The sequence below is a fragment of the Astatotilapia calliptera genome, chromosome 9, assembly GCF_900246225.1.
Source record: "Astatotilapia calliptera chromosome 9, fAstCal1.2, whole genome shotgun sequence".
Lineage (NCBI taxonomy): Eukaryota > Metazoa > Chordata > Actinopteri > Cichliformes > Cichlidae > Astatotilapia > Astatotilapia calliptera.
The window spans coordinates 15166445-15188094 of NC_039310.1; the positions used below are offsets into that span (position 1 = coordinate 15166445).

The following is a 21650-nucleotide window of genomic DNA, read 5'->3' on the forward strand; positions in this document are numbered from 1 at the left end:
GTGGCTATCAGCCAGGTCTCAGCGTGGCCACGGCCTCCTATTTTACTGTATTGATATTTTCATCGATCCCTCCTTCCTTCCATTATCACTCATACTTCTAACCCAACCTGCAGTCATCTATCTAGCTACACTGCCTTTCATACTTAGACACTCAACAGCCATCGAGTTGGCACAGAGAAGTGAAGAAAATCTCTTATTTGATTTTTTTGAGTGTTGTATGCATGTGTTGATATAACTGACTGAATCTTGAATGGTAGCTAAAAATAAAAGATGGCTTTTATTTGCTATATTATATTATATTATATTATATTATATTATATTATATTATATTATATTATATTATATTATATTATATTATATTATATTATATTATATTATATTCCTTACCATGTTTTCCAGGGGGGATTTACTCACCTGTAAGACCTTTATCCACCCACATACATTTTCCAGATTAAGCCTTTCCATCTTAAGGTTCTAGGTGCATTAGTAAATTCCCTGGGCTCACTTTGTTTCTGTTTGCTTTGCTGCACTCCTTCCTGATAGCTTTCCTGTTATCTCCTGTTGATGCTGCCATGATTATTTCTTTCTACAACTACTAAAGCTATTAAGTGAAGTGCATAGCATACTTCTTCAGCAATGAAGCAAACACTTACACATCTAAGTCTTCAAGCACATATAAAATTTCTTTAAAAAACAACAGTGTTCATTCATAACTTTATACATTCATTCATTCATTTGGGATCTTAGCCTAACCACAACTACTACTAACTAATCCTTATCTCTGACCTTACCCTGACCTTCAACCAAGCCTTCACCCTTAAAATGTAAGGATTTATGTTTTGGGCACTTAGTGTTTGTCTCTAACAGTGAGGCTAATCCCAACGAAGTCACTGTGTAAACAGATTTATGTCCTCACTACATAAGCAATACAAGTACACATATATGCAAACACACACACACTTGGCTGTGCTCGACAAAGACAATGGACTTGGAAACAATCTCCAAAGCCATTTTTCTTTTGAAGACATCTATGGAGAAACTGATCATTACTCATGCAACGCACCAACAAACGCTGCAAAAAAAAAAACAAGAATGAAAGACAACAAAAGCACAGACAACAAAGACAAAGGACAAAGGAAAGAGAATGAGAAAAGTAACAATGTTGGATATGGGTTACCTGGCGCCGACGATAAGTTCGTTCTGGCCAGGGTCAAAGGTCAGCTGTGAATAATCCACCGTGCCCTCTGCTTTGAACCTGAAGATCCAGGGCTCCATTTCTGTCAACAACACAGAGGACAAAATATCAATGAGCCAATCAGAGTGGAGCTGGCAGTAAATGACAGCTGTGCTGATGAATAATGTTAGTTCAAAGGGGTGCTGCAACTTTTCTCAAGGCACTCGAATACACTGCTCAGAAAAATTAGAAAAACACTTTGAAAGCAGATCAGATCTCAATGGAGGGGGAAACATATCTACACTGATATGAACTGGGTAATGTGTTCGAAATGAAAGGATTCGACATTGTTTGATGGAAAAGAAAATTATAAACCGAGGGCTGATTTCAAAGACACACCAAAAATCAAAGTGAAAAAATGATGTGGGAGGATAGTCCATTTTGCAGATATTACACTGCAGCAATTCAAAATGGTAGTCAGTATTTTGTATGGGCCCTACGTGCTTCTATGCATGCCTGACAAGGTTGGGGCATGCTACTAATGAGACAAAGGATGGTGTCCCGGGGGATCTCCTCCCACATCTGGACCAGGGCATCACTGAGATCCTGGACAGTTTAGCGTACAGGTAAGATGGACTGAAACATAATGTCCCAGAGGTTTTTTTTAATTGGATTTCAGTCAGGCGAGTGTGGGGACCAGTCAGTGGTATCAATCCTTTCATTCCCCTATGAAATGCCTGGATAGATCACTGGGCATTGTTAGGCACCAGGACCACTGCACCAGGGTAGGATCTGACAATGAGTCAAAGACTTCATCCTGATATAGACATCTGTGCATCCCTCCATGGATGTACCTCCCCAGACTATCACTGACCCACCACCAAACCGGGCATGCTAAACAGTGTTACAGGCAGCATAACGTTCTCCACGGCTTCTCCAAACCCTTTTACATCTGTTACATATACTTAGGGTGAACCTGCTCTCAACTGTGGAAAGCATAGGGCCCACTAGAGGATGTCAGGTCCTCAAGCCACCCTCACGAAGTCTGTTTCTGGTTGTTTGGGCAGAGACATTCACACCAGCAGTCTGCTGGAGGTCATTTTGTAGCTCTAGCAGTGCTCATCCTGTCCCCCCTTGCAGAAACGAGCAGACCTGTCCCGTCTCTCATGGAGTTTTCATATTCTGTAGAGTATACATAAGGTATTACCTCATTCTACTAATAGTGACACTAGCCAAATGCAAAACTAGTGAAAAAACAGTCAGAAATATGAGGAGGGAAGATTTCAGTGGTGTCCACCTGTAAAACCATTTGCCGTTTTGGTGTTTGTCTCATTGTTGCCCGTATGTATAGAAGAATCTATTGTGGCCATACATTAGTGTATACGTGCCAAAGGCCCTCCATTGAAACCATGTTTGGTTTATCTATTCTGGGCTGATGTAGGGACAAGGCAGCTAGAAATGGCAGGCTCCCTGAAAAAGGCCTCCTGCATATGTAGATATGAAGGGCACCTTCTAAATTAACCAAAACACAATTATTTATAAGTGATTATCCTCTAATGAAAACACAGTTATGACTAATATGCTAAATTTTAAGGTGTCCCTGAATCCCAGACAAGCTTTAAATGAGACATTAATATGTACGAAAATTACTTAAAAGTGAGCAACTGGTACTTGGTGCTGGTACAACAATATTTGTTTATCACCATCCCCCAACTGAATCTGTCAGTCCACTTCTTCACTGCCATGATTTAAACTGGGTTTGAAGAAATGAAGATGAGACTGAGTAAAGAACACAAAGGCTCTGCACCGTCCTTGCTTGATATTCAAACGTTCTTCAGCATGGATAAAAGTACTTAGATGTTAGTGTTTCACAAGCTCCTTTTCTTAAAATCTTCCAAAGTGAAACCTGAAATTTGGATGTCTTATGACTCACTGGGAAACCATTTAAATTCAGCACAAGTACATCACTGAACAACTAGTGCTGATTGACACAAGGAAATTCATGCTCTGCAAAAACTACGAGGCAGATGAGAATTGGACTTTTGTTTTTATGGACGATCTGACCGCTTCTCCATGTTACATAGAAATAGAGACAGAAAGATAGAGCGAGCGAGATCCCAGACAGACGCTGACATCTTATCCACAACATGCCTGTTGGCGCCCAACCCATTAACCCTTGACCAATTGAATCAAGCTGCGAGGATGGTCTGTCTACTGTCTGGTTACCTGATAGGTTTAGCTGAGAGTAGTCGGTCAGTCATTATAGTGACAAATCACTTGCTTGATCTGGAGTCATTATTGAAGTATTGCTGTACACAAAAGTCTGGTTACATTTAAAATAACTTAAATGGGACATTTCCTTCAGATATCTAGGAATTACTGCGGGCGTGAATATCTCCGAGCAGGGTGCCAAGGCAAATTTCTTTTAGTGGTTGCTACAGTGATTTAAAATCATTCATCACTACATTTGCGAGCTATTTCCAGACTAAAAATTTCAAAGGGACGTTTTTAATTTACCGGGGAGCTTTCCATCAGGGCTGGAACAGAGGGAGAGGACAGCTTGAATATCCCCCCTCGAAACACATTATCTGCTTCTTCAGGCACACCTGTCAGACAGCGTTTCAAATGAAAGCACGCTCTCCCTTGACTGCATCAAAAGCAAGTACTTCGAGTTTCTGTGACAAACGTGGGATTTGTGAGTGGTTCAAAATGAAGACAAACAGAGCAAAGAAACACGAGCTTCCAAAGAACATCTGCTGCCACCAACTCACGTAGTGGGACCAAACCCTGGCTCTCCTAACAAAACAATATCATCCGTGGAGACAGCGCCGCTGTATGCAAAGACATTTTTCCCCTTGTTCTCTTTCAAGTCCCCGGTGATAAGTACAAGAGAACTGCGAGACAGAAAAACACCCCGCGTCTTACTCCACACAGTATTAATGCATTTTCATTAGCCCTGCTGAAATAAATATCTGGAAGATCGCAACCAACTTCACCCCAAAGATTTCCTTTTGCTTAATGGCTGCTGCTCCGCTTATTCTAGAGGGAGAGAGCAAGTTTTGGATCTGCGAATCCTCTGACTCCAATGGGCTTTTGTTGGGGTTTTTTTTATAGTACGCCATCGAGAGGATCCCTGGCATACAAATGCAGTTGTGACACCCCCCGGGGGGAAGACGGCGCTTGACGAACCCAGCTTCTTCTCATAAATCTCCCTGACTCACCAGGGGAGGCTCTGTAACGGGGTGATGGAGAGTGTGTCTGTGTGTGTGTGTCTGCATGTATGAGACGGAAAGAGGGAGAAGAGGGGATATTTGTTAGGAGTGTGCAAAAGGGGCAAAAGGTTCTAATTGAACACAAAAGCACTCAAAGGATTTATGGCCTTTTGTGAAGAGGCCAAGGAACCATTCATAAACATTCATAGCCAGCGTGGATGGGCCCTCCCAAGGCTGTGCAGCTAAATATATGCGGAGCTTCCCAACATCCCATTCATGGGGGGGGGGGTTTGGCACATTGGCCTTTGGCTTTCCCGCTACAAAAGTGTGGCACACTTGGAAAGAGTTTTACAAAACAACATTCCTGGATGCTGGTTTACCATCACCAAAAAAATATTTCCATTTCTCATCTAACTTGATATATATGTGTTTTTTTCTTTTTTGGATAGATTGTAGAAGGTAATTTTAGAGGCAGAATTACATGATCCAACACACAGCCAACAAATTAACCTTATCGTTAACCTAGCAGATGAGGGACCAGTAGGATGACCCCCCCAACTAATAAGACAAATCCAATTTCCTATCTCCTTTACTAAATTTCAGCGCTGATTTGCATGTTGCATGGGTTCACATGAGCTGCTCTTTAAATGCATGTGATAATGTAATCACATCAAGGCTTGTACAGCAGCTGACTGAATCAGGGGATTGGCTGCTCATAAGACGACGGCGTGCAGACACACACGCGGGACGGCTCACACACAAACGGATCAGGGGTGTAAATTCAGAGCGCAGCCAGGGCTCTGGGCCAACATGAAACCAGCGAACACACACATATAAACCCCCTTCCCCCCTTTTCTCAGTCCCAACTTATCCTCTTAACCCCTGTCTCCCACCTCCTCAAAATAGAACCCATCACTCACATACCATTTGTTATTCCCTTCTATGACACACGGCAGTTGACACAAAGACAAAATGACAGGATATATAAATATTTACACTGAGCATCAGAGGCCACGCCACTCTCCAGTCTGCCAGTGCTTAAAGTTGCCGCTCAACAGCACTGCCAGGCTGACAACAATGGCAACATGTGGAACCAATTCTGAAACATGAATGGTTTCTCTGTGAGTGGTGTAAATAGAGTGTGGCGGCGGGCGCTCGCATAAACGAAGAGCCAATTCACTCTAAAATGCCGCCCTGCGGTAATAGCTCTGCGGCGAGAATAGCAACTATTTGTTCAAGTTGTTAAGAGGAAACGACTGGTCCGCGCACTCGAAGAACCGACACCTGTGCGGTTGGAGAAAATCCAAAGCAAAAAAAGGCGAGGGTGCTTAAGAGCTTCATGCACGCCTCAGCGCCCCGAGGTTCCTGCATGTTGTTTTTTGCGTTTTTTTTAGAGCCAAAAAACAAACAAACCCAAGCACGATTTCCAGCTAGAAGTCCTACAACTTGAACCCCCATTGCTGTGTTATGGCCCCAGGGCAGTGAGTGAATCATGGAAAACAAACCACGGTAAAAAGCCACAAATAAGTGTGCACTAAAATATTTAAATCCAATGTGTATTTAGGACAGATGCGCTTTTACCAGGATGACCAGATCTCTTCAGTCCACTCAGAGGAATATAAAATGAAAACAAATATGCATGATGATGACATCTTAGAGAAGTTGGGGAACGTAAAAATGCACTAATCCCAAAAATATGGATGGCGCCTCATTCGTTCCCCAGGCAGATTGCCACCCATTTAAGTAAAACATGGCTCATGAATACCTGACCTTGGACATTAATACAGACGTTAAGCTCCAAAGACCTCAGTGGGCTTTAAATTTAAAAGACACATCCCCAAAAGGCCAATTAAAGCATCTCTGACACTTCTTGCGGCCTGTTGCATTTATGAATTCTATAAGACCATTTGTTTATTTTCTTGCTTTCACTGCCCTCCTTCTAACGATGTGTTTGCTGTTCGGGGATGATAAAAGCTGAGCTCAGTTTGTGGCTGTAAAACAAGTCGGGCTGTTGCTCTCCACAGAGACATGGCCCTCGGCTTGGCCTGTGAAGACATTGTTTACACCACAGTTTATAACCTTTAAAAGCCTTTCAAGCCTACACCTAGGAACTCTTGTTAAATACAACGCTTTATTAATACAGTATATCTCAGGGGCTATAGTAACACTACAAATCCTTTGTCAGGAGTCTTCTGCAAAAACATGCCTGCCAGAAACAGAGAAATACTTCAAAGCTCCTCTTAAAGTAATCCAATAAATGGCACACATTTACGTTGGACCTCTTCTGGAGCTATATGCGGACCTGTTTTTGTTCAAGTACAGCAAGCGTACCTTTTCGGGGTAAACATTTGGAGCATTGCTGCTGAACTCTATGTTTCTTTCTGAAACCGCCACACAAAGCAGAAAGCAGTAGTTAGACTACAGCACCCTTGCGCCACAGTAGCAGTTCTGTCAGCCAAGTGTTGTGCCAAGTCAGAAAACCACCATCCCCAGTGGGGTCAAACCCATGTGAGGCACACCCTTCCACTGTCAGGCCACAATCACACAGAAAGAAAGAAATGCTGTCACTGGAACCCACTCAGACAAACCTTGACCTTGGCTTCTCGTGATGGGTCATAACCGCTCTTTGAGCTCTACTTTAACTCCTTTTTTGCCAGCTGAGCATGGGATTTTTCTTTCTTTCTGTGAGCTGAGGAGCCACAGATGGAGGTCTAGTAGACCTGCATATAAAACCTGTTCCCAAAAAGCAATGTGAATCGTCCTTACACCTAGATTCTCTCCAATTACTCGGAGTGGGCAACTCCATGTTTGAAAATGCATGTTTTTTTAATCCAGTCTTCGTCAAGACAGCTTGTTCATGCTGATGCGCTTTAGCCCTGTGGCTAACTTCTTTTTTGACTGACAAGTTCCTGCCATACGGTGAAAACTTTGACACCTAATTTTGATTTGATTTTAGCCACAGTCTTTACTTAAGTCTCATTTTATTTTAGTAATAGTTCAAGAGCCTAAATTCTTTTTGTGTCAGTGTAGTTTTAGTCCTTGTTTCATAAGATTATTGTAGACTGAATCTAAAGTTGATTCATTTTAAATGTTTGTCGTGTTTTTACCAGAGAGAGTTGCTCCACACGATTCACAAAGCGTCTTATTTTCCTTGACGTCAAATGCGAAATGTGTCCATATGTCTACTTTTCTCCTCCTCCCAAGCGTTGACATTTTGTCACGTTTTCATCACAAATGAGGAGCATGGGAGCTTTCTCACTTTCTGTTGCCTCAGATCTCTTCATTAATGAGAATCGCTTCCAGTGTGGATATTCCACAAATGCTAACTTGCCATACATGCAAGCACCAGCTATGAAGGTCACACGATTTGATGTCCCTGTGTTGTTCCTACATCATCCTAACAACAGATAACAATGGATAAACCATGAAACTCTCACTAAAACTCATAAACAAGGACATACACAGACAAATGCTATACATTTGTTTGTGTATGTCCTTAAGGGAAATGTTCATCCGAGTAGAGTGGGACTGTTAGGCTGTTGTGGTCCACAGGGGTGTCTTTAATGTGTCTGTAGTCCTCCCAGCTTGGCTAAAGAGGAGTCATGGCAGCCTGCACACTGTTTACTCGCAACAACCGGGGATTACATTATATTACGTGGAGCACCATGACTCACAAAAGACAATGATAATAGGTTTAACGAGAGGCTTCAGTTCCCTCACACAGTCTCAGCATATGCGTATGCGTGTCTATGTCCATATGCATACGCCTTGTAATATTCTGTAATGACTCATAGCTTCTTTCTTTTTGCTTTTATTGCAAAAAAAAAAAACCTCACATGGGCTATAATTTCGCAGTCACTAAAAAGCATTGAGCAGCCTGTTTTTAAAAAAAAAAAAAACAGTCCTGAACAACGAGATGTGTTTGAACTGCACAATCAGGGCACAAAAGGAAAGCTATTAAAAAACAAAATGGAAATACCTATAAATGTGAAGGGAAAGATAAATGGACATCTTCATGGGACCACGGGAATTAGCAGCCCTGCAAATGTGCTGATTCTCACACAAGGTGAAAATAAATAGGACTGAAACGCAAGTAATGCAATCAAAGTTGGGCGATAAAACTTCAAGTGAAAACTTGTACTTGAAGCAAATTTTCTTTCCCACACATGACTGCTGTGAAAAAGTCTGCAGAACTTTAGAGCTTTATAACAAAGCTGATATGTAAACAGGAGTACAGCAGGCTTTACAAGCCATTTAAATGGAACTGCATCAATTTTATGAAAACTAGGGCTGCCTGCATGTGTGTGTGCCACTGAGTGTTTACGTACCCCAACACTTCCATAAAGCCTTACCCACTCATACCCCAGGATTAAAACACTGCAGGTGAGACAAAATTTGATTTACACTTTTAATGCTTCACCCTGTGACCACCCACTCCAAGATTCAGAGCTTGGTGATACTGAGAAATGATAAACTTGGTTTGATCCTCATGGTAAATAAAAACATGGTGCTTTCTTCTCCACTAAGAAGATTAAGGATGAGATGGTCATGTTCAGTAGCTTCCCGCTTTTTCCCGAGTTTCCAAGACTTGAATAACAGAAATATAACACGGACACATAGTAGCTGTACACAGAGCTTTTTAAAGTTCTCAGCTGAAGCTTAGCCCCTTAAACAGTCTTAAACGTTCAGGCACATGTTGGTTCCCACAGTCACAACTAACCAACTCTCTTGGAAGCCTGAGAAGAAAAAAAAGCTGTTTTCTGATTCACTAACACCACGTGTGTTTGAAGTGTTGCATTTGTCCGATTTCTGTTGCTTTTACATCGATGCCTGGTTCAGTTAATCTGTATGTATCAGTACCAATGATGCAAACCAGCACTTAGCTCCAAATCCTGTCCAATTCTAATGAATTTAAATGTTATAATTATATGCCATGCACTATACTTTTCCACAGAGATGTTTTCCTAAACATCGATTTTTTGCTACAAAGTCGCTGCGGCAAAACACACTCACAAATGCCACATCTCCATGGCTAAAAAAACATAAACCACCCGAAGCGCCAAAAACTGTCGTTCTGAATGACCGCTTGAAAAAGACTCCAGGAGAGAGTCAGTCCCCTTAGATACTCGTGTGGAAATGTCCAGATTTATAGCATAAACAAACATTTCAAAGCCTACCAAGCCAAAGCATTACTTTTAAATAGATTAGCCTTTAAAGCTAATGCATCCCTTCGTGAGAAGGGGTGGAAGAGCTGTTATTTTTTTAATTCACTCATATACTCAAATGTAATAAGGCTTAAAGTTAGGGATTTGGCTGTTTTAATTAACAGGTTGACACCGACACAGGCAGCTGTGGCCAGCAGCTGTCTGCTAGGCCTCACCTCTGATGATTAGTCACTGAACTAAACGTCTCAACCTTGTTGTGAAAGTTTTTTTGTGTGCAATTATCAAAGAGATAATATGACTTTCTGTGTGGTTAATTGTAGTAATAGACTGTCCAAGGCTGCTTTGGTGCACACTATTATAGTATTTAGCGTTAAGAAGCACTAATTAGCAGGTTTCTGTGTCTGTGTGGTACTCCCATACAGTCTTTAGCTTTGGTGAGCTTGCTGCCATGAGCTGATATCTTCGCACTTAATATCTTATCTTAGCCTCATAATACAACGGTTAACATACTTTATGTATAGTTAATGTCAACTGTATTGGCATAAAACCTTAAATGCTTTTGTAATTTGGTGAGTCAACCTTTTAGCTTTTAACCATACATCATCTACTTTTATTTAATAACTCCCCAAAGAAGCTCTAAAGACTCTTTGCATTAAGAAGCAACTGTATCACCACAGCTAATCACTCACTAAAGACTTCTGTACTTGCCTTTCTCTTCCTCTGTTCAGTCGGCTCTGTGTTGCTGAACCGTGTCTGAATGCTAACTAAAATGTCGACCCTCTTTATTAATGCTCCTATATTTCAACCAAAGCATTAACCCACTGAAGCTTAATGGGCCAATCTGGTACATTAGAGAACACAAACGCAATGACCACAGCTGACCCACCAGCTGATGTCTGATCCTCCCCACGCAGAAAGCACAAGGTATGAAGGTATTGCATTAGCTGGGCAGTTAGTCATCATCATTGCACTCAATCGGTGCAGAGGGAAGAGCATCGGCTCAGCTAACAATGAAGTGACAAAGATTAGGAAGGGAGACAGCGTGAGGGAGAATTAGGGTTATAGGTGGGTAGTTATTCGGAATATGAGTCTATGCATGCGTGTGGATCACATGCAGTGACCTTGCTCTTCCAGTCAATTTTACCCAGACAGAATGCTATGAGATTATGTGACTGGGGCTCTGTTGTAATGAAAACAGCTCAATGACATTTCTGCTGCCTCGCAGCGGCTAGACAGAACTGCATTGATCGCTATTGATACCTTCAGTCGACTTGGATTCACAGCGTTTCATTACAGTTTAGCTGTTCAATAGAAAAGTATGACAGAGAGTGAGGACAATGAAATCGGATGCAGAACATACTGTATCTAAAAACTGCAGAGCCATGTAGCAAAAGGCCCATAACAAAGGCACCGTCTGCCTTGTGGAACAAAGAGGAAGTTAATAAAGGAGGTGAACTTTTCCTAGACAGCAAGAAATGTTGTAATTACAGATTAGAGCTGGATCGTTCCAAGAGGACATAACCAGAAAAATCCATAAGTGTCCTTTTTCTAACTGCTAGTTTCATTAATTGCTGCTAGTCTTTCTCTTTTCACATGCTATGTTTGCACATTTCAATTGTTGTAAATTTTTAGTATTAGGCAATACTTTTTTTTTCTTTTTTTAAACAATGAGTCCTTGATTTCAGTCTGACAAAGACAAAAAAACCAAAAAAACAGGCCCCACCCATAGTAGCTAGTCAGCGATCATTAATTTTGCTTGATGAAATCTGTAAAATTTATGAGCTGGATAATTAAGGTCTCGACGTTTGAATGTTTCTGGTTGTACTTGCTTAAAGTAAAAGTCTTATAAAATAGTCTCTTAAACAGAAGCTGCATTGGGCTTTTTCGTTGTTCACCCTCTTATCTGTCAAGATTGTAAGAATTCAAACATAATCTAGTTCAGGCTTATTCACTTGACCCTGCATTGCAACAATGATTTTAAACAAGGGGAACAAGTTAACCAGATGTGGTTAGTAGTCGTGTGACTAGTTGCCGCATAACTGCAGACTTCAACAGAAGTCTATGAGAAAATATCTTTCTGACTTGAGCTCTGTGAACTCTTACTGTCTTCTGAGTTTATGGTCCCAGTCACTCATTTTGGGTCATATTAAATAGAAGATTTGGTGAATTTTGTAAATCTTGCCCATACTTTTGTTCATTTCTGTTTCTTATTGGCTAACAACTTGTGACTGATACGTTTGATCAACCACATGCCTCTCGTTATATTAACTAATACGCCAAGGTGGCAACAGTGAAAATGCTCAACTAGACAGGATGAAACAGGATTTCAGAAACCAACATGTGACATCAATGTAGTTACCTATGGTAATAATTTTTTATGTAAATGGTAAAATCAACACTGAATCTTCATCTAAAACAGACAATCTGACATTTGATCTAAATCCTGCTTACCAGAGACTGAAATTACCAGAGCTTCTTCATTGATAATCAGAGAACATTTCTCCCCTGGAAGTGGAGCTGGGAGGATTGTCTCAGCATTTCATTTCTTAGTTCTGTAAGCTCTTTAGTGAGAGGAAATCCCAGAGCCTCCTAAGAACCATAGTGGTCAAGGTTTCAGAAAATAAAAAAATTGATGTAATGTTAAAAATAGAGAAAAACCTCCAGATGCTGCAGACGATGTTCTCGAGATAATTTTTTGTTATGATAGATCATCCTCAGTCTCAAAACCTGTTCAAGCTTTTCATCATTGTGTGTAAAGTTATTTAACATGACTGTTTGATGACTGTGATTCAAATAACTTTATAGAGTAAATGCTTAAGCTGTACACTTCAGATAATAATAATAATAATAATAATAATAATAATAATAATAATAATAATAATAATAATAATAATAGTGTTGTACTGTGTGCAGAAAGTTGGTGAGCTGGAAACATTAGAGAAGAGACTTATTTCCATACTTGGATTTTTGCTCTTTTAAATACAAAAAAAGAAAGAAAGAAAACCCACACCACAGGCAGTATCACTCTGCATTTAAATAACATTAAAACTGGTGGAAAAATCCACAGTTTGACAGGCCTGAAGTGCCTAATTACAGCTGCTAAGATATAATTGGATGTTCACTGTTTGGCAGAGGTTTGGTGAACAGTTAATTCACATTAAATGTAGTAAATGTGAGTTAGGCTTTAGAAGTACGCTTACCTCATGTCTGTAATGCAATCAAAGGTTTAGGCTCATTGCTCTCCAGGGCTGCGGATCTGAACATTTTTCAAAGTGCTGAGTGCATTTAAAATGACTTTTACACAGATTAAAACTTGCCAGGCAGCAAATGCGACGACGGTGTTTTCTAGAGTGATAATTACAACAGCATTTCATAAGAGTGTGAGAAAAACTGCTCTAACAAGACAAACTCTTTACAAGCTTTGTGTACTTTCTTTAACTTTGTTCATCGCAATCAACGTGACGTGTGTGCAAGGTTGTTTATGTCTCTTAGCAACAGAACTGAAATAATGAAACCATTCAGAAACATGTATGGTTTACAAGTTTAACCTTGCTAAGAGTGGAAAAGGAAATGAGTATAACTGATGAGAAAACTTCAGATATTTATGAATGGAGGGGGAAAAATGGAACGAGTCGCTCTGATGACGTCAAGAGAGCGCATTTCTTAAACCACCTACCTGAGTGTGGGACGAGTGGGTGCTCCGTCCTGTAACAGGGTGATTCAGGCAGCAGCACTGGCCCTCTCCTGCCGGCCACACCTCCAGGCCGTAGGACCAGCATGCACTGCAGAAGCAGCAGTGCATGCTGGATAACAGGGCGTCCCATGGGGGCCTGGGCTTGGCTCACTTCTCCTCAGGCCTCAAGGGCCAAGCGCATTGGGGAGACACACCTGGAGAGACAGAAGGAGAAAGAGACAGATGTAGGTTTTAACAAAGGTTTATTTCACATTTGATTTAATCCGCGTGCTGAAAATCTTATACAGCCCCTCTGTATCGCTACACTCAGCGCGCAGCATTCCCCTCAGGAGATGAAAAGCTGCAAATATAAATCCTTACCAAAAGGGAGCAGGGGAGTGAGGTGTGAAGAATAGAGAGTGTGACAGATTTTCAGGGAAAAGTGTGCAGAGTTTGTGCTGGGAAACAGCAGGGTGCTCGTCTGCACTGTGAGACCTCACTTCTCACACCTCTGACACCACCGCGGTCAGTCAGACGTGGTATGCATTATCACCCAAAGGGCGGTGTTTGTCTGCCCTCTAATATCTGACATTAAATGCCCTTTTGTGCAGGTCCTTGCGCCCACTGCAGAGAAGCTTTGCTGTCTCTAACGACGAAGGAAGAATAGGGTATTCATGTGTTTTTCATCATTCTTTTGTGCCTTTGTGACTGATATACACACTGAGCAGCACAGCACTCCTGTGGCTCAATTACATCCTATAGCGGCTGCACATCTGACACATTTTTATTCACAGCCAAACCCTCCAATGCGCAGACGTAATTATTACATAATGCACACAGCAGACTCGCGCGTCCTGTAGTCATTCGCTATGAGACAAACAAAGCAGTTTGCACAACTCAATTGTTCCTGATTTCTTTCTTTGTGGGGGTGAATTGATGAGCAGTCTAGACCACTGACATCATTACTTTTTAATCACTTATGTGATGCTAATACCAAGAAAGATGCATGCTGTGCGCAGCGGAGGAGCAAGTCTTTCTGACTGTATACGACATTAGGAGCAGCGTGTGCGGTGGAGTGAGCAAAGATACTCGTGGTCTTAGCTGTAAAGTGCAAGTGATGGAAGGCATTGCTTTAGGTTTTCATAATAGAGCAGCTGAACCTGTGGAAAACTCTTATTATTTTTATTGCATGTGAAATAGGCTTTTCATCTGTTGTCCAGCCAGTGGAAGAAATTGTATTTTCTGGAGCATGCACAGTTCATTTATTACGAACGGTAGGTTGCAAATAAGGAAAAGTAAAAGTTCATCTTTGTGTTGCTTGTGGGAAAACAGTCAAATATAGAAAAAGAAAAGCTAGCTGTTCGCAAGCTAAGAAAAAAAGAATTGGTGTGAACATTTGCGCTCCACAGAGCTCCACTTCTCTCTGAAGTATGAATCCCCCTTAGTGCTGGAAAGCTTGGAGTGGCTGTGGGGTAGAATATAAGACACCTACTCCTGCTTTCAAGTGAAAACCATAATGCCGATAGTGTGGCGGTATTATTTCATTTTCTCCTTGAATGAAAAGTTTACTCTGGCCTTAGTGTGCATGAATAAGCTCCACGGTCGAGGGGGCGATATGGAATTCGCTCTGAGTCCGGTGTGTAAAGGTGCAGGCGGTGCAGATATATGTGTTGCTCTCACCCGCAGAGTAATGTAAAACACCTGTCATCTACAGAAGGGAAAGCAAGTGACAGCCAGCGCCAGTTGCCTCTCTCTGTTCCATTTCCCTTTCGTCTTGACGGTTCATGCGTCAGCTTCTGTACTCTTTCTAAATTTTGCTTTAGTCAACCTGTCGCTTTACATGGCACCTTTCTTTGTCTGCTAGTTTCTTTGACACTCTTTAGCAATGTTTTGCCCACTAAAAAGCTATTTTACCTGTTGCTAGTCTGCTGGCTTGGACATTATTCTTGTCATTTCTCATGCAGCCTTACAACCTTTTCTGCCTGCATTCACTTAGGGAAAATATTTCATAATCTTCTGAGCGCAGAGGTGAACCCGATTTAGGAAATGAGATTATGGATGTTTTTACAGTCTTGTGTGTGTATGTGGTCAGAGATTTAAAAGGGCTCGGTTATTCACATGGATTTCTGTGAGCGTATTTGCTGGTCCCCCAACACAAACACGCACACACACATTCACACCCATACAGAGGGTTAGCTGACAGGAGCTTAAGCCAGGGCCAGCAGGTTGAGCGCCCTTTGTTGGCCTCGCTCCCTCAGTAACAATCCTGCATGTAACCTCCCGTCATCTCAAACATCCCTGCATGCACGCACACGGAAAACAAAACACTGCCATCTCATTTGAGCACAGTTTGTTGCGCTATTTAAAAATACATGCTATTGTGTAACCAGTCCCTTTTATCTGTTTCTTCATCATTTCGTGTGCTCTCTGTGTTCCACTGAGTTACAGGATGTTAAAATTTTTAATATGCCTTCATTTCAAGGTAAATGTAGTGTTCAGGATGCGCTAAAGTTTATGGTCGTATGCACTCATTTGGTGTAATTCATCTGCTGGTCACCACAATAGTGGGAATGTTTATTAAGTTGATTAATACATGTAGATCTGCTCATCAAGACATTTCTCTAGATTTTATAAGAAATAGGTGCAGAAACTTCATACATGGAAACACAGCATGTGAAGTGAAAATTGAGTCAGTAGAATTCTGACCTTGAAAGTCAATATTTGGTATGACCGCCTTTATTCTTCAACATAGCCCGAACTCTTTTAGGCAAACTTTTTTTGTAATATCTATTAACAGTCTTCAGGTATAATTGTCCAGGTTGCTTCAAGGATATCCAAAGCTTTCTTTGTTCTTGTTAATGTCAATATTCTTCAATAATGTTGATGTCTGGGATCTGGGGAGGCCGATCTATGATGGATAGTGCTCTACTGCATGTTTTTTTCTATTCAGGTATGCTTTTACTGCATTGGCAGTGTGTTTGGCATCACTGTCATCCTGACAAATGAGGCATATCAGATGCTTTCCAGATGATATTAGATAGTGGATCAAAGTCTGACCGTACATTTCTGGGTTCATAATTGCATCCATTGAAAAGATCTCCAACACCACTGGCCGAAATGCAGCTCCAAACCATGAGAGAGTCTCTGTTTTATACATAGCTGTAGACACTCACTGTTTTCTTTTTTGAGCTCTGCCACATATTGATGACATTGTGAACCCAAAAATTCAAATTTGGATTTTTCACTCATGTTGCTCAAGTCCACTTTAAAAGACTCCTTGTAAGCGTAATAAAGAGAAACAAGGGGTAGCTCAAGACTTTTGCACAGTACTGCCTATTCTGCCTATTCACATGAAAGCCAACTCCAATGAAAACCTCTCATTACATGGCAAAACAATTAAGATCTAGAGGCTAAAAACATTTGAGCCATAAATTTTAAAAATGCATATGTCACTTCAAAGACCCACAGAAACCTGATTTATGACCACATGAGCTGTTGCATTATTTAAAGAGAAACCATTTAAGCTGTTGTTTCACTTGAAGTGATTTCTGACTGGATCCTATTTTCTCTGTAACTCACCACAAGCCACTGACTTGTCCTATGGGAGAAAACTGGAAGAGAGCTCTGCTGTTCGGTGGTTTAACTCTAAATCATCTCCAGGGCATTAATACACGCCTCCACCACCACCCACTACTATTCTCAATGCTAGACAAGAACACATGTACACGGCCAGTGCATTTTACAGCACCCGGGGACCTGGTGATGGATAACACCCGGTGTATTCAGGGCACAGAGCAGAGGGAGTAGAAGTCACATAAAAACTTAACATGGTATAAATGATGTCATATGAAATGTATGTAGAGAGCCGTATGCAACCCGGGGAAGTGTTGAGCTTTGTGAGCTAAATGTTTTGACAGCATTTCTTCTTCACTCACTTCTTTGCAGTCTGTGAGTGTTTGTACACCACTTTGACTCTAATCACTACAAATGACTAAACTCTGGCTCTCGTCCACAATGTGTCTTTTGCCTCGTCTCCCTCTCATCACCCACAGCTGGTTGTGGCAAATGCTTTCTTCCTGTTAATAGGGAGTTTTTCCTTCCCACTGTCACCAAGTGCTTGCTCATAGGGGGTTGTCTAGTTGTTGTGATTTAGTGCTATATAAATAAAACTGACCTGAACTGAATTGAATTCATTAGTGCTATTGTCTTGTTGATTCATGAGCCTATATTCAGCATGAATGGATGACAGCAGACCCCAATTAAGGTCAGAGGGTAAAGTGGGCTGGAACAATCTAGAAAGGTGTTAAAGCACCTTAATTATAATTGGATAAATCTGACTGGCAGTTTAATAATGTCACGCAAGATAATAATGTGTGCGTGTGTGTGTGTGTGTGTGTGTGTGTGTGTGTGTGTGTGTGTGTGTGTGTGTGTGTGTGTGTGTGCTTTTGTTGCTTCCAGTAGAGAGACACTATTGTCACTGGCCACACATCCTTTTCCCCTTTATCATGTCTCTCAGTAGAGCAGGTTCATGAATGTTCGTGTCAATAAACTTGCAATCATGGTGCTTATCTTCAAGACAAGCTAGCTACAGAAGGAGACCAAGTGTAAGTGCAGCTGCTTTTTAGTTAATGTCAAATGCAACATTTAAAAGGCTCAAAAATATCAGCAATAACTCAAACAGAACAATTTTTCTCTGTCTTTCTCCCCACCCCTGCAGTAGCTCTATATTCTGATTAGTATAGGTATAAGTATATAACTATAATTAACATTGAAGCGCTGTCATGGACTGCTCAGTAAATGACATTTGATAAATGGAAGGAATTTAAAGCTTGCATAAGTAATTTTCTGTATAATTATTGTAATTAGACAGTACATATGTACATAATGTCCTATTGAAGTCAGGTTAATTCATATTCAAAAAAGTAAATTGAATGATAAATGATAATTACTTTGTTTTATTCAAGGGCTGTGTAAGAATACCACCTTCAACTTCTAACAACTTCTACAGCTTTTACTTTAAAAAGTGAAAGATGTAGAAGTTGTTAAGATTACAGGATCGAATATAAAACATGGATTAGTCATTGGTACATGAGTTAGTGAAGTGGGTGGGTTACCAGCTATTGTGAAGCCAGAAGCTGGGCATATTCGCCATCCCCACCTTAACTTATCAAAACCAGGTTTTATGTGCATGAGAAAGATCTGACTGTGAAATAGAGGGAAACAGCACGCTACCCAACTCACAACTGGTCAATCACACATTTATATATGATCCTTTTTGACAATAATAAGCACCATAACTGTCATACTTTTCACAGTTCCACTGCTGCTTGGAGAGCAGTTCCATGCAAACTGTGGATGACTTTGGCAAGCTACTAATGACCAAAGCAATTGCAGGGGCGTTTTTACCAACCAGTCAGGGAATACACAATGTTCCTTAGTGAATAGTGGTCATGAAGGGGTTGCTGACCAGTCTCTAGGTCTGAGTCACAGCACCTTTAGCAATTGATTTCTTAGTGGCGGCTATCAACCTCCAGCTACCACTTTAATGAACACTTTACCCCTTGAAAGCCTATTTGGTGTAAACCTTGATGCTCTTTTCTGAACAGAGGAGCTTCAGTCATATTTCAGGCCTCCTTGTAGAATAAAATGGCTGGCTTTGTATCAGAAGTAAGTGAGAGTGACCTATGCCTATGCAGGAAACTATCCGGTCGTTCAGTCTGACGTCACTAGCCGTGTCTGGGCCTAAACTCCGCTGCAGGTCCATATATCAAACGATCACTATGGCATTACTGAGAGTTGAAAAACTCTCTAAAGTCTTTCATCTTTAATAAAATGATCAGCGTTCTGCTCTACCAGGTGTAACAATTGAGTTTAACATCCAGGCATCCATGAAAACTGAATTTATGACATTTAATGGAGTTAGATGTTAGCAGGAAGTTAGCTCGCTAGCTTCTATCTAAATACAATATAGCATGTCCTGACTGCGGGGTTTTGGAAACAAATTAAAACGTACAGCTCTGTTATCACTTCCAGCATAAATGAAGACAGAAAACTGAACAGCAGTGACGTTTGTAGGGTTACTGAAGTTTGGCTAGCTGGTATATAATGATGTGCTACGTGACCGCTAGTGACACAGCTATGTTAGCATAATATAAACATGGCATGGCAGGATGCTGTAAAAGGACCAAACTTCAGCCAGGAGAACAACTGAGATAATCCATCCACAATACGAGGTTAGTCATTCATATACTGCTGCATGGGCTGGGCTGTAGTTACATCCTAAGGTTTTAAAAACTGAGCTTAAATAAATGATTAGCGGTAATAAAAGCCGAGGGAAGTCAACAGTGATCACTGACTGTTTTAGGAGCTTTTTGAGATTAAATAGAAGAAAATACATAACATTAAACATGTTAACAACACAAAAGCCATATTAAACGCAGACTACTTTAGGCCTGGAAGTAGGATTCGTCACGTCATCACTTAACGACCGGATTCTAATGGTCACCAAACCACATCTTTGTTAACATATACTTTGATGTCAGAACTTAGTGGAATAATTAGGGGGGTCATGTTCATATTTCTAAATTAAATATAAAGCTGAAGGCAGCAGGTGGTTAGCTCAGTTTAGCAGAAGACTTGAAGCAGTGGAAAACAGGTACCAGCGCCCCTGAGCTCACTAATTAATATCATGTCACATCTTGTTTAGATTAAACTGCAAATGTAATCCACTGAAATCTTATGTAGGGTGTTAAACTGTGATGGTCTTGGACTGAAACCTCTATGCCTTTACTAAGCCAACTGTTTGAGACACCACACTATGAATAATTTCGCTAAAATCACTTGAAGCGAAATGTAAACGCAGAAAATAATGCATTCAGTCGCATTTGCACCGTCTGCACTCACGCACATTTGCATATGCATTTTAGGAGCTGAGGTGTTAACTAACTAATCAATTGAGGTCTTCCTGCAGTAACAAGTGCAGAGAGGATCATATTAACAACACTATTGATTTTGTCTGAAGGGGACTTCATGATGGTTAAACTGCACTATACATAATGAATAGACTCCTGAATAAACGGTGGCATTGTATTCATCATACTGACACATTCATGGGGGCACACACACACACACATACAAACACACACATGTAAGCACGTTTGTCAAATGTGAGCAGTGCAGTGATGATCCATCTGTCCAAACACAGTCAGGGGAGTGTGAGATCGGGGTCACACCACGGTGCTGATAGATGCTTCTCTCACTCCCACTGGTCTCCCTCTCTCACTCTCACTATGGCCCCACAGCACACCACCAGTAAAATCAACCCAGACTGTGCTTTAGAGCAGAGCACACAAAGACACTAGCTGCTTTATAAAGCTCTACGCTTGTAAAGCTGCAGACTTATATGTGTGTATTTGGAATGTGACTGGCTTGGTGTTTGCCTGTTTATCACTCTGTCTATCAGGTGGGTTACTGCCAGTGTTGGTTTGTTGTTCTGTGTCTCTGTCTGCCAATTGGTTTCTGCGATTTTGTGTTTAGACCAAAGCGCGCACAGAAATGGAGATGCGTCGCTCTGAAAGGGACAGCCGACTGTCTTATTTTCTAAAATGTCAGACTGACAGATTAGATTATGATGGAACAAAATTATTTGTAGAGAAAGTGACCTGATGAAATAATAAACGGCTAAACAAATGACTCAAGCGTTCAAGCATTGACCAACTAGCTGAGTAGCCAAAACGATTAGCTGTTTTACTGAGTAACCAACAAACAACCAAGCGCCTGCCAGGTTGACAGGATGACTGACAAATGACGTGGCCCAGTAACAAACAAGGTGACTGACTGACAGAGAGACTGATGAGGTGCCTGACTGAGTGAATGACTGCTGTGTGAAACACAACATGACTGACAGAAAGACTGGCCTGTGTTCTGACTTTTGTTATTTTCTGGCTCTAATGGGATTTTCCTTACTGCCACTGGTCTGATTTTTTCCCCTGTCTTATATTGTTATCCCTCCGCGTGCCCCTCTGTCTCCACCTTTCGCTGACCTCTTCCCTCAGTGTTTATGCTCTTAGTCCACCTCGGTCCGCTGGGTGTCTCACAGGCTCAGCGGATGACAGAGAGAATGACGGAGTGATGATTTTGCCATCAAAGGCTCATCGCAGCACAGCAGGGCCCTTTCCGCTTGGTGACCCTCCACATCAGAGGGCAGATTAATTCCTTGCAAAGAATTTTGTTTGTGTCTCTCCAAGAGTGGGATTGAAAAGCACGCTTGGATCAGATGGCTTGTTTCAAAACCTTATCTTTGCTGCACAGTGTGGCTTTTGAAGCACAAATCAAATGTGCAAATGTACAGTTTGGTTCCTCTCTCTCTCTCTCTCTCTCTCTCTCTCTCTCTCTCTCTCTCTCACACACACACACACACACACACA

At 41.2% G+C, this 21650-nt stretch overlaps 1 protein-coding gene across 3 annotated transcripts in view; it reads right to left on the minus strand.

The window, feature by feature from the left end:
• sema5a (sema domain, seven thrombospondin repeats (type 1 and type 1-like), transmembrane domain (TM) and short cytoplasmic domain, (semaphorin) 5A) overlaps positions 1–21650 on the minus strand; it is a 174088-nt gene that overhangs the window by 101344 nt on the left and 51094 nt on the right. For all 3 annotated transcript variants that reach the window (XR_003273311.1, XM_026179439.1, XM_026179438.1), the window contains exons 2-3: positions 13228–13439; positions 1178–1277 (exon numbers count right to left, since the gene is read on the minus strand). Coding sequence is in view for 2 of the 3 variants with exons in the window: in XM_026179439.1 (XP_026035224.1) it covers positions 1178–1277; positions 13228–13375 (248 nt within the window). In the remaining variant the exon portion in view is untranslated. The remainder of the gene's footprint in view (positions 1–1177; positions 1278–13227; positions 13440–21650) is intronic.